We start from the raw sequence: 14,031 nt of genomic DNA on the forward strand, positions 1-14,031 counted from the left end.
GAAGAAGAAGAAGGAGGAGGAGGAGGAGGAGGAGGAGGAGGAGAAGAAGAAGAAGAAGAAGAAGAAGAAGAAGAAGAAGAAGAAGAAGAAGATGGAAAGAAAGCTTTGCTTAGAAAAATAGCTAACATTTTTCTTTTTTCACAGGGGAGCACGCCTATTATTTGAACACTCTCCTCAAGCAAGCCCTCGCCAAAGGCTACGATCACACGCGTATGCAACAAATCACCACGGAGTATTTACCACACCTCTGTATCAAACCAATCACTGAGGAAGATCTCATACTGAAATCTCTACCGGAACAACTCATAGCGGCTTTCCAGGAGAACAGTGATGTGATTAAGAACAGACCACGATGGCTAAACTCGGCACTGAGGTTCTTTAACGCCAGACATGATGAGGTAGGTGGAATCGGGGTGCACTCAGCCCAAACATCAGTGCCCTATATCACCAAAGTATGGAAAAGTATTTACAATTCCATATTTCGATCTAATTCGTCCAAATTCAAAATTCTGCTTTTCCATTGGCTATTACACTTGTAAGATACCTTTCCATACTTTGGTGATATTGAGGCACAGGAGGTAAAACGGGGTGCACTCAGCCTCGTGATGCGCGCCGCTCACGCTCAGACCATTCGATGGACCGAGGTCTGATAGACCGTCAGAACGTGTGACGGAAAAAACAGAGTCTTGAGACCCAGGTCTGCCTGAAAGACCTAGGTCTGAATATTTTTTCCGCCACACACGTTCTGACGATCTGAGCGTCTGCTGAGGTCTATCATGCCGAAATTGAAGAAAGAAGGAAGACAGGATAGGAGAAAGCCAGCCGTTCCGAAAATGAACCTTATCTGTTTAGGGTAAAGTTCGCTCCAGCGGGAATCGAACCCGCGACCTAGCACTTACAAGGCAGACGCTCTACCTTCCAAGCTAACGAGGCTGACAGAAAATCTTCGTTTGTGTAATAAAGTTTTTTTTTTTTTTTTTTTTTTTTAAAAAAATTTTTTCCCCCTTGAAAATTTTCATAATATGACCCTCTACCTTCCAAGCTAACGAGGCTGACAGAAAAATCTTCGTTTGTGTAATATTTTTTTTATTATTATTTTTTTTACATTTTTTTTTTTTTTTTCAAAGAAAATATTTTCTCGCTTGAAAATTTTCAGATCATGACCATCTTCGAGTCGAACCTGGAGTCCGTGGACTGTGCGACCGTGTTCTGTCTGCACGATATGATCATGGACCGACTCAGCAATGAAGACCTTGCGCTGAGTCAACTCGAGAGGGACCGACTCGTTCACCTCCTGCTCAACTCCCTGACTCATTTGAGTTTGAGTGAGCAGGTGAAAGTGGTGGCGACGTTTGTGGAGAAGTATGCGGGAGAGTTGTGCAGTGTGTTTCCACCGAGTGGGGAAGCAGAAGAGTGGCTCAATGTGGTTAATAATCAGAGCAGTTTGGATGAGGTAAGAATACAATAGAATATACCTACTTTGTTTATGATGCTCGAATGAGACTGTCCCTTTACCCCAGCAGTATAAACAAGGTCTCGTGTATTTTATAGGTTTAACAACATAATACAGTACATAATGTTTACAAAAGACGTTGTTTAATTGTTGGGTACGTTTTTCCTCTAAGAGGTTTGTTTGATAGAGGGAACTGTAACTGCTAAGGTCTTATCATCCCGAAATCGAAGAGAGAAAACAGGATAGGAGAAAGCCAGCCGTTCCGAGGATACCAGCCTAAATTTCCCTTGCTAAAGAAACAGCTAAGGTTGAGCGCGAAGGGTATCCTTGAAATTTTTGTAGCCAAAACCAAATGTCAGCCCTAAATCGATCACCCCAGCTAGGACTGATTGAGAGGCTGACGAAAAGCTCCAACCCCGTCACGGGAAAAGGTGAGGAAAAAGATTATTTGGTTTACTTCTCTCATCCAATAGGTAATCTGTTGTTGTTTACTAATGCAAAGGAATTGATTATTATGTCATTTTCCTATAGGTAATCTAATAACACCATTTCCCCGGCAGGTATGTTCCCTGAGTCTGAAGCACATTCTACAATCCCCTCACTCCACACTGACCAAACTACTCACCATTAGTCTCAAATCCAAACCAGATCAGAGCTGCATGGCGCTGGTTATACAATGCCTAGTAGACACACTACTGCCTCACTTTGGTAATCTGGATCTTCGAGAGAGCGCGCTAGATGCGAATCAAGATGCGTCAGTAAGAAGGGTCCTTATAACTAAGGCTATCTATCCCCAAAAGAAACAGTCTTAAAATAATCACCTGTGTTTTTTCCCACCTCCAGAATTTGAAACATCCAACTACTACACAGATCACGATGAGGTGTCAGTAAGAAGGGTCCTTATAACTATTAAGGCTATCCTCAAAAGAAACAGTCTTAAAATAATCACCTGTGTTTTTTCCCACCTCCAGAATTTGAAACATCCAACTACTACACAGATCACGATGAGGTAGCCTGTATTGTTGGCATCCTACCCAAACTGAGCCCCGTGTTCTATCTCCTACTTATCAACAAACTCAAACTCAACCAATATCTCAAGGAAATGCTATTCTACAGTTCCGCAGTTGTTGCTAATCATGTACTGGAAGTTATCAATAAGAATGTCAAATATTACGAGTTAGATGAGACTCTGGAGTTTTATGAGCACATTATCAAGGTGCTGTATTTGAAGCTGAAATATTTGGAGCTTGAGTATCATGAGAGAGAGGGTTTGAGTAATCAAATGGAGAGTTTGACTATTGGAGATGGTCAGAAGTCAGGTAAGATAATTAGGCTAATGAAGGCATAAGTAATTTGTATTATTTTTATGTGGTATCAGGTAAATACAAGATGGCGATTCTAATGTAGGAATAAGTGAAATACCCAAGTGCTTATTTATACTTCTCGCATTTGACTGCAAAGTCCCTTTACTCCAGCAGTAGGCTACTACTGTTATTGTGGTCAAATACTCAAATTATATTGAAGATAAAATTCTATACCTAAGCTGGGATTGAGCCCACGCTCTCCTGTTTGCCAGGCGAGCGTCTTGACCACTACACCACCAAGGCAGGTCAAGTTTTGTTGTTTGCAAATAATGATAAAGGCAGGATAGGAGAAATCTAAATCTAGGCGTTCCGAGAACGAACCTTATCTGATCAGCATAAAATATGTCCGGGTGGAAATCGAACCCGCGACCTAGCGCTTACAATACGCTTTACCCTCCAAGCTAAGTTTAATTTTTATCACATTTCTATGATTTATATTCAGGAAAATCAAGATGGCGAGCATTATTTCCTGCTGGATTATTTCGCGGACGTGTTGATGGATGTGCGTGGATCATTGGAGAAGGGAGAGATGTCATTTGTTACTCTGGATGAGGGACAGGATGATATGGATGGAGGTGATGGAGAGAAGAGTCAACAAGAAGGTGAGTAGGTTTTTACTTGAAAGACGATTCATTTTTAATTCTTCTCACTAGCCTTTTCCTGTTTAAATAGGGTCGTTTCTTCTTCCAGGCAGCCCTATTGTGTACCATTACAAGTATTTCTCATTACAAGTACATAATAATAACAACAACAAAAATAGCCATCAGCAATAGTACTTTGGACTGCAACAGTCCCTGACGAACAACTAAAGTTGAGCGCCGTTGTGTGAGGTTGGTATCTGAACTAGTGACTGTCCGGAACAACTCAAATTACTGGCTAGCAGGTAGAAGAAAAAAAAGAAGAGCAATGAGTCAATAAAATCCAGTAATTCAGTAAATAAAACAAGATGATTATCCCATCCATTTAATCTACTTTTCAGATTCTCCGCAGAAAGACGCGGCGGCATTTGATTTGAAGTCCCTGGCCAAGCTGTCTCAACAGGATCTCTCCAATGTAAAACCAATGCTATCTCTGCTATTCAAGAAACAAGTGCTAAACCCTGCACATATGTTCGAGAGATGTCTATGGCCTCAATTGTGTTCTGCTGGAGAACCAATGCTGTATGAGTATTTGAGCTTTGTTACAGATATTCTAATGGTGAGACTTTTTTTTAAATTGATTTTGCCTTGATTTAAAAGTTTTTTCGTGAGCTTTGTTACAGATATTCTAATGGTGAGACTTTTTTTAATTGATTTTGCCTTGATTTAAAAGTTTTTTCGGGAGTTCGATTCCCGCCCGGGGCGGATTTTATCGGAGTCGAAAGAAATATAGCATGAAATTTCCAGCTCGTGGTCCTACGTTTAAAATAACACGGACAAGTTTCAGTGGAAACATGGAAAGTGATGGAATTTTGACTTTTTTCCAACTTTATTTTGCCAATTTACACAAATGGAAAGATACTATCAGTTACTAGCACACGCCTTTAGGACCGATTTTTCCCTCCTTTATTTCATGTCATTATCACGTTTTTTTTTTTTTTTTTTTTTTTTTTTTAATAAATCGATTCATCTCGGTATCTAGAAGTCGTAGAAGAAAAAGAAAAATTCCTTTGGTCCTCATTTTTCCTGCTCTATGACTTTGAAACATCACACAAGTAAGCGCAACTGATCTATTCTTCTCACTAGCCTTTTCCTGTTTAAATAGGGTCGGCGTTTCTTGTCAGTTTCTTCCAGGCAGCCCTATTGTGTACCATTACAAGTATTTCTCATTACAAGTACATAATAATAACAACAAAAATAGCCATCAGCAATAGTACTTTGGACTGCAACCGTCCCTGACGAACAACTAAAGTTGAGCGCCGTTGTGTGAGGTTGGTATCTGAACTAGTGACTGTCCGGGACAACTCAAATTACTGGCTAGCAGGTAGAAGAAAAGAAAAAAAGAAGAGCGATGAGTCAAAATCCAGTAATTCAGTAAATAAAACAAGATGATTATCCCATCCATTTAATCTACTTTTCAGATGCTCAACAGAAAGACGCGGTATTTGATTTGAAGTCCCTGGCCAAGCTGTCTCAACAAGACCTATCCAATGTAAAACCAATGCTATCTCTGCTATTCAAGAAACAAGTGCTAAACCCTGCACATATGTTCGAGAGATGTCTATGGCCTCAATTGTGTTCTGCTGGAGAACCAATGCTGTATGAGTATTTGAGCTTTGTTACAGATATTCTAATGGTGAGACTTTTTTTAATTGATTTTGTCTTGATTTAAAAGTTTTTTTCGTGAGTTCGATTCCCGCCCGGGGCGGATTTTATCGGAGTCGAAAGAAATATAGCATGAAATTTCCAGCTCGTGGTCCTACGTTCAAAATAACACGGACAAGTTTCAGTGGAAACATGGAATGGAATTTTGACCTCCTTCCAACTTTATTTTGCCAATTTACATAAATGGAAAGATACTATCAGTTACCAGCACACGCCTTTAGAACCGATTTTTCCCTCCTTTATTTCATGTCATTATCACGTTTTTTTTAAGAGGTTTGACAGAGGGAACTGTAACTGCTATGGTCTTATCGTCCCGAAATCGAAGAGAGAAGGAAGACAGGATAGGTAAGAAGGGCATGATAGGAGAAAAATAGCCGTTCCAAGAACAAACCTTATCTGTGCAGGATAAATTTCGCCCTTTGTGGGAATGAAACCCTCGGCCTAGCGTTTACAAGGCCGGCGCGCTACCTTCTAAGCTGGCCCCCAAAATTTAAATTCTACTATGTAGTTACCTACTTATAGGTACATACATACATACTTTTTTTTTTTTTTAAGAGGTTTGACAGAGGGAACTGTAACTGCTATGGTCTTATCGTCCCGAAATCGAAGAGAGAAGGAAGACAAAAAGTTTTTCGTGTGTGCTGAAAGTTTTGAATGTGTTACCTGGGAAGAAGAAAATAACAAGAAGTTATGGCAAAGTTCAATCAAAAAGGGAGAGGAGGGGAGAACAAAGAAAATGTACAAGTATGTATGCCAAAAATATGCCAAGTATGCCAAAAATATTTTGCTACGTACATATCTTGGTACCTATAACGAACCTTGGCTACGTAGAGTTTTTTATTGTAATACCTATTTTGTTCTGTCAGATGTACCTACCTAAGTGATAATAAACTATGAACGCTGAATTCAGTGTAATTTTCGTTTGGAAATATCTTTTTCCTTTTCCTGTGAAGAAGCGACCGACCTAAGATTTTGTCTCAGATAAAAAAAAGGGGTTTGATGAAGGAAACTGTATAGTGACAGGTTTTATCCTGGAAATGAAGAGAGAAGGGGGATAAGATATAGCCGTTCCGAGAACTTTATGTGTCCAGGTGGGAACCGAACCCGCGACCTAGCGCTTACAAGTCAGATAAGCTGTTCAAGAGAACTAGGCTGGGATCCTTGCATAGGAAAAAAGTAAAGGACTAATAAAAAGGAAAGTGGAAAGTTGGAAACGCAAAGTAAAACTCAAAATAAATATTGGATAAAGATCGTATGAGTGCCTGAAATCTAATTTGAGTATGCAATATGCCATACAATCAATACTCCAAAGAGGTACATGCCCATTCCATCCAAAGACAAAAGAGGAAAAAAAAAACCGCCAAAATTTCAACATGGAGACGGAGGAGAGAAAAAAAAAGCCATCTTGGAATCTTGGATTCTTGGATTTGAAAGTTTTGAAACGTGCGACTGAAAATTTAATTTTTCAAAAAGCAAACTTATCATTTAGGTAGGTACCTACCTAAAATATTTATTTATTACTTTGACAATGGAACTTTAGTTCTTTATTTCGTACAGTATTAAAATTTGGTAGGAATCGAAGAAATCCAGTGTGTTTCACTCATTTCCATCTCAAAACCATGTCTCTAATCTTGAGAAATCTGAGACTGTCTCAAACCCTAGTCAGAAACATCAGTCATTCCTGTTGCTGTCAATCCATAGCTTCCTATCGTGCTACGCCATACAGTGTTCATAGTATTGCACAGAACTTTGCAAAGACACACTCGGTACATGTTGTGCAAACTAGGAGTTACGCAAAGGGCAAAGACAAACCCAAGGAGAAGGGTAAGTAGATGTGTGGTCTGTTCCTAAAATAATGGCCAGCCTAGTTAGCTTAGTTGGTAGTGCGTCTGCCTTGTAAGCGCTAGGCTGCGGGTTCGATTCCCGCCCGGGGCATGATGAGGTAGGTGATATGGGGTGCACTCAGCCCAAACATTAGGAGGTAAAACGGGGTGCACTCAGCCTCGTGATGCGCGTCGTTCACGCTCAGACCATTCGATGGACCGAGGTCTGATAGACCGTCAGAACATGTGTGACGGAAAAAACAGAGTCTTGAGACCCAGGTCTGTCTGACTGCCTGAAAGACCTAGGTTTGAATATTTTTCCGCCACACACGTTCTGATGGTCTGAGCGTCTGCTAAGGTCTATGATCCCGAAGTCGAAGAAAGAAGGAAGACAAGATAGGAGGAAGCCAGCCGTTCCGAGAATGAACCTTATCTGTTTAGGGTAAAGTTCGCTCCAGCGGGAATAGAACCCGCGACCTAGCACTTACAAGGCACATGCTCTACCTTCCAAGCTAACGAGGCTGACAGAAAAATCTTCGTTTGTGTAATATTTTTTTTATTATTATTTTTTTTACATTTTTTTTTTTTTTTTCAAAGAAAATATTTTCTCGCTTGAAAATTTTCAGATCATGACCATCTTCGAGTATTACCAGTCGAGCGCCTTGACCACTACACCACCGATCATGATCTCTTTGAAGGGGGTTTTACTCTCGATTTGGCGACAAGCTACTGAGAATCTCACATGAACATCTCCCAGCCTGAATGGGACCGGGGAAAGCCAGCAGCCCACATGGTTCGATTACCAACCACGCACAGCGTTGCTTAATTTCAGTGATTCATTGGAAACTGGTGCATGCAACGTGCTATCGCCTGTAGCTATTGTTCAAATACAGTCAAAACTGTCTAAGTGGGAATCCAAGGGACCGACTATTTTTTGCCCACTCATCCAGGATTCCCAGTTAGACCGGTCCCACTTGGACAGGTTTGACTGTAATAAAATTATCTTTCAACCTACCTAGTCAAGATGCACCTTCACAAAGTTACATAAGCTTCAATCTATTGTAATTATCTTAAATAACACCCTCACTTTTCATTTGCAGATAATCTAGACCTGACAGAATCACCGGAAATGCCTCATCCTGATTGGTTGAAATTGTTCCTCAATAAGGACCAATCACTACAGGAGATGTATAAACTCAATGATGATAGTCTGTTACCATTCGTATGTCAGGTAGGTATTAGTCAGCCTAGTTCGCTAGACCTGACAGAATCACCGGAAATGCCTCATCCTGATTGGTTGAAATTGTTCCTCAATGAGGACCAATCACTACAGGAGATGTATAAGCTCAATGATGATAGTCTGTTACCATTCCTATGTCAGGTAGGTATTAGTCAGCCTAGTTCGCTAGACCTGACAGAATCACCGGAAATGCCTCATCCTGATTGGTTGAAATTGTTCTTTAAGAATCTATAAGTCTTACAGATGGACAAGATGGCGGCTAAATAAGACGAATAAATTAATTTTCTATTCTTTTAATCCAGCTTAGGCCAAGCTGTACATAATTTTCGACATGTGGATGCGGTGCGGTGGTGGTACCGAATTTGCTGTTGAATACTGATCTCAGGACAACTAGATGGCGGCTAAATAAGACGAATTTTTCGACATGTGGATGCGGTGCGGTGGTGGTACCGAATTTGCTGTTGAATACTGATCTCAGGACAACTTTCAGTACCTGGTGTCGATCTATCGTGTCGACAAGGTAAGTTATAGAGTCAGAGTGTGCAGGCTCGTATAAAACCTACCCAAACTTGACAATAGACCTGCCCGAAGTTGACGGTACTATTCAAAGAACTCAGACATTCCCTCAGCCTCGACATGAGAAGAAAAGACAAGCAGTCGAGCGGCTTGACCACTGCACCACCGATTAAGATCTCTTTGAAGGGGGTTTTACTCTCAATTCGGCGACACGCTACTGAGAATCTCACATGAACATCACCCAGCCTGAATGGGACCGGAGAAAGCCAGCAGCACGCGAATGCCCACATGGTCCGATTACCAACCACGTACAACGTTGCTTAATTTCAGTGATTCATTGGAAACTGGTGCATGCAACGTGCTATCGCCTATACCCATTGTTCAAATACAGTCAAAACTGTCTAAGTGGGAATCCAAGGGACCGACTATTTTTCCCACTTATCCAGGATTCCCAGTCAGACGGGTCCCACTTAGACAGGTTTGACTGTAATAAAATTATCTTTCAACCTACCTAGTCAAGATGGACCTTCACAAAGTTACATAATCTTCAATCTATTGTAATTATCTTAAATAACACCCTCACTTTTCATTTGCAGATAATCTAGACCTGACAGAATCACCGGAAATGCCTCATCCTGATTTCTAAAAAAAAAAACTACCTTCTCTTGTTTTTTCAGTTCCTATCCCGTGCCTCGCAATCAGAATGGAATCTCCTATGTGAGAGATTATCAACCAGTGAGTGTCTTGTGGTAGTCAATGCTGTCAGAGTCCTGATACAGCTGGTCGAGTCTCGAACCCACGCTCCTTGCACTGTGGAACCCTACGTGAACTGTTTGCATCAGACCATGATCTGCTTTATCAATGTACTCAAGGTAAGAGACAGGGAGGAAGAGGGAAGTAATTGGGGTAGTGAGAAATACATACCTAACATAAGGATTTAGAGAAAGAATTTCTCTCTCTCTTCTTCTGATAGGATTTATTTGAGAGAACTTTGGGGTGCACTGAGCCCTGTGAAGTCCTCTCAGCCTCAAAATAATAATAATAATAGTGCTTATTTATACTGCTCGCATAGGACTGAAAAGTCCCTTTACTCCAGCAGTAGGCTACTACTATTATGTGGTCAAATTCTCAAATTATATTGAGGATAAAATTCCATACCTCGGCTGGGATTGAACCCACGCCCTCCTGTTTACCAGTCGAGCGCCTAGACCACTACACCACCGAGGCAGGTTTAAAGTACCTGAAGTAAACGGAGCAGTTGCAGTTGGGTAAAAATTATGAATAAAAGGTCGATTCCTACGTGAAAAGTTGTGAAAAATCCAAATCTGAAGTCAAAACTCCGAAAAAGTAACTTTAAAAGGTCGAAAATTCAATTTTTAATTGCCGTTCTATGTTTAGATGGGGTCGGCGTTTTTCGTCAGCCTCTGAATCAGCCCTAACTAGGGAGATTGCTTTGGGCTGACATTTGGTTTTGGCTACAAATTTTACGAGTGGATGCCTTTCACATGCAACCTTTGCTATTTCTTTATCAAGGGAAATTCAGGCATACGCTCCTTGTTTAACGCCCCTCAGCCAGACCATTCCCATTATTAAACTAACATAAATTAAAAGACAAGGGTAACCCTGATTTCAGAAACAGAAAACGCCAGCCTAGTTAGCTTAGTTGGTAGTGCGTCTGCCTTGTAAGCGCTAGGCCGCGGGTTCGATTCCCGCCCGGGGAGGATTTTAAGGGGGTGTGGGGGAAACATAGAAAAAATAGGGAATATTTTTGTTTTCCAACGCAAAAAAATACCACATTACATGGGCCTCAGCAAAAAATATTTCTCAAAAGATTTTTTTTTAATTCATATTTTTTGTTCATTTTGGCTCAGAGTTAATAATGTTAAACCGAACATTCCGCCATCTCTCTCTCTCGTCCTCTCTCTCTCACACTCTCTCTCTCTCTCTGTGTCTCTCTCTCACTAACTCACTCGCTCTGTAAAAAGAGGATTTTTCCAACTTAATTCATGTTCTATTAACGCTGTAGCTTATAATTTTTGTATGGTATAAAAAATGTATACTCAATAAAGCCTGCCTGTACTGTTGAAATAAAAGAATTATTATACCAGCAACCAGTAAGTTGGCTTGGAGTGTAACGCGTCTGCCTTGTAAGCGCTAGGTTGTAGATTCCCGCCCGGGGCGAATTTTATCCTAGATTAGTTTCGTTCTCGGAACGGCTGGCTTTCGCCTATATCCTGTCTTTCTTCTCTCTTTAACTTTTACTTTCTTTTACAGTAAGACTTTCCTTGTTAGAGTTCCCTCTTTCTTTCTCTAATTCATCCTATTTCTAAGTATGTTCTTCTTTTTTCCCTTATTCCCTCGTTTTATCTCCTCTCTCTCTTCCTTTCTCTCTCTCCCCCTCTCTCTCTCTTTCTCTCTCTCCCTCTCTCCCTCTCTCTCTCTCTTTCTAAATCATTTTCTTTTTCTTCTCTGTCTCACTATCTGTCTTCATAACTTTTTTTATCTATTTCTCCTCCTTTTTTTCTTCCTCATTTTCTTCTCTTCCTCCCTCTCTCTCTCTCTCTCTTTCTCTCTCTGATTGTCAGTCAGTCTAGAATTTCTTTCTCCATTTCGTCTTCTATTTGAAAACCTAATTCCCTCAATCCGCTTAGGGAGATCTTATTGGAGCGAAAAATAAATAGACAAGGAGAGAGAATGAGAGAGAGAGAGAGAGACAAAGAGAGAGAGGGAGATAGAGAGAGACAAAGAGAGAGAGAAATATAGAGAAAGAGAAAAAAACTGAAAATATATGGAGAAGAGAGTGATTCTTAAAGAGTGACCTGTAGGAATAGAGAGGGAGAGAGAAGGGATAGAAAATAGAGAGAGAGAGAAATAGAAGAAATAGGGGGATAGCGAAAAGAAGAGAGAGGAAGAGAAAAAGAGAAACAGGTGAGGCAAAGAACGAGAGGAAGGGAGAGAGAAACACTCTCAGATTGAAGAGAGAAGGAAGAAGAGATTACTGCACATTGGTTTACATCAGCGTTTCCCAAACTTTTATTTTATTTAATTATTTTCAAGCGACCCTTTTTTTTCACTTGTGAAGACAGCGCGGCACAGTTTTATGTGAATCAACGTTATTAGAGATTAAAACACAACTTTCCCAGACAGCCATTTCCAGGGGGCTCTGGGAGGGGGGCGGCAACTTAGTTTGGGAATCACTGATTTACATTATATGTTGACATTATACATACAATGCACGTCTATGTAATTACATGCTATAATATTTAACTTTCTCTCTCTCTCTCTCTCTCTCTCTCTCTCTCTCTCTCTTTCTCTTTATATCCTTTTCTCACTTTCTCTATCCATTTATCTCTCTCTATGTACCTATTTTCCTTTTTCTTCCTGTCTCTTTCGTTTTAGTCCCTAATTTTCTCTCTCTCTCTTTCTCTCTCTCTCTCTCTCTCTCTCTCTCTCTCTCTCTTTTCCTAGTATAATAACAGCACCGCAGGCAAAATTTTTGAACATTTTGGTCTAAAATCTTCAGAAATTCAGTCTCATCGAAATCCTAATCTTCAGCTCCGCAGAAGATTTTTTTTTAAAAAAGCATGAAGCTGAAGTTTGTCATTATACAGTCTACAGATTCACATATCCTGGGGGGATGAAGGTTAACACAAAAAAGGGGGAAATGAGCAGCGCCGCAGGCGAAATTTTTGATAATTGCGAGCTACAATTTATAGAAACCAGAATTAACGAAATTGAAATTTTTATGCCCACAGACGAAAATTTTGGTCTCTAATATTAAAAAACTTAATGACATTGTATACATTATGTACTCTGTATGTGTATGTAGCCTATAAGTACATAGCTACGTTGTTATGTGCTATACAATTATGTATGGTATACAGAGTGTTTGAAAAGTCCTGGAACCCAATTTTTCTTCTTCTTTTTCTTCTTCTTTTTCTTGTTCTTCTTCTTGTTCTTCTTCTTCTTCTCCTTCTTCTTCTTCTGAATGGGTTCAGATGAGAAGGTGAATGAATAATGATTTCAATATGAATAGTTATGACCGTGTCCACAAGGTGAGTTTAAACTCGCATTGTGGACCCGCGGTCATTAGTAGGACTTACTCACTTATTTGACGCAAAAATTACCGATCAAAATGAAGTTCTCATTTTTGATGCTCCCCCGTTTAAAAGAAAAAGAACACTTTCTTTGATTTCTCAATTTTGATTATTTACCGTTTCAAAACGAAAGAATTATAGAAAAGTTAAAATTGGGTTCCGGGACTTTTGAAACACACTGTATACGGTATTGTATGGTGTGTCATTAGAAATCCCGCTTCATGACTCGCTAGGGACGTGATGAGATTTTGTCCCTCTCCCCCTCGCCAAAAATCCCTCTTTTCTACTAATTTCTCTCTCTCTCCCTTTCCATATTACCCTAATATCATTCTCCAAAAACTCCCTCTTTTACACTATTTTCTTCCTCTCTCCCTTTCCATATTATATCCTAATATCCCTCTCTCCCTCTCACCAAAAAAATCCCTCTTTTCACTAATTTCTCCCTCTCTCCCTTTCCATATTATATCCTAATATCCCTATCCTAATATCTCTCCCTCTCACAAAAAAACCCTCTTTTCACTAATTTCCCTCTCTCTCCCTTTCCATATTATCCTAATATTCCTCTCTCTCTCTCGCCAAAAAAATCCCTCTTTTCACTAATTTCTCCCTCTCCCCCTTTCCATATTATATCCTAATATCCTTCTCTCCCTCTCACAAAAAATCCCTCTTTTCACTAATTTCTCCCTCTCTCCCTTTCCATATTATATCCTAATATCCTTCTCTCCCTCTCACAAAAAATCCCTCTTTTCACTAATTTCTCCCTCTCCCCCTTTCCATATTATATCCTAATATCCTTCTCTCCCTCTCACAAAAAACCCTCTTTTCACTAATTTCTCCCTCCCTCCCTTTCCATATTATATCCTAATATCCTTCTCTCCCTCTCACAAAAAATCCCTCTTTTCACTAATTTCTCCCTCTCCCCCTTTCCATATTATATCCTAATATCCTTCTCTCCCTCTCACAAAAAACCCTCTTTTCACTAATTTCTCCCTCTCTCCCTTTCCATATTATATCCTAATATCCCTCTCTCCCCCTCGTCAAAAATCCCTCTTTTCACTAATTTCTCCCTCTCTCTCTCCCCTTCCCCTAATTTCCATGCCACTTCTAGTTAGCTTGGAAGGTAGCGAGCCTGCCGCATAAGAACTAGGTCGCGGGTTCGATTCCCGCCCCGGGGCCGATTTTATCCTATACAGATAAAGAGCGATCCTTGGACCGGCTGGCTTTCTCCTATCCTG

General features: G+C 40.3%; 2 protein-coding genes across 2 annotated transcripts in view; both read left to right on the forward strand.

Moving 5' to 3' along the window:
- LOC103515521 overlaps window positions 1–2,860 on the forward strand; it is a 3,667-nt gene extending 807 nt beyond the window's left edge. Inside the window, exons 2-7 of the mRNA XM_026828197.1 lie at window positions 145–398; window positions 1,157–1,453; window positions 2,014–2,211; window positions 2,297–2,336; window positions 2,452–2,772; window positions 2,832–2,860. Of these exons, the coding sequence (XP_026683998.1) occupies window positions 145–398; window positions 1,157–1,453; window positions 2,014–2,211; window positions 2,297–2,336; window positions 2,452–2,772; window positions 2,832–2,860 (1,139 nt within the window). The remainder of the gene's footprint in view (window positions 1–144; window positions 399–1,156; window positions 1,454–2,013; window positions 2,212–2,296; window positions 2,337–2,451; window positions 2,773–2,831) is intronic.
- A 384-nt stretch (window positions 2,861–3,244) lies between these two features.
- Window positions 3,245–6,088, forward strand: LOC113470053. The gene is made up of 3 exons (XM_026828198.1): window positions 3,245–3,419; window positions 4,877–5,091; window positions 6,074–6,088. The coding sequence occupies exons 1-3, from the start codon at window positions 3,245–3,247 to the stop codon at window positions 6,086–6,088; spliced, it is 405 nt and encodes a 134-aa protein (XP_026683999.1).
- Window positions 6,089–14,031: the final 7,943 nt, after the last annotated feature.

This window comes from Diaphorina citri, unplaced genomic scaffold, assembly GCF_000475195.1.
Source record: "Diaphorina citri unplaced genomic scaffold, Diaci psyllid genome assembly version 1.1 scaffold1362, whole genome shotgun sequence".
NCBI lineage: Eukaryota > Metazoa > Arthropoda > Insecta > Hemiptera > Psyllidae > Diaphorina > Diaphorina citri.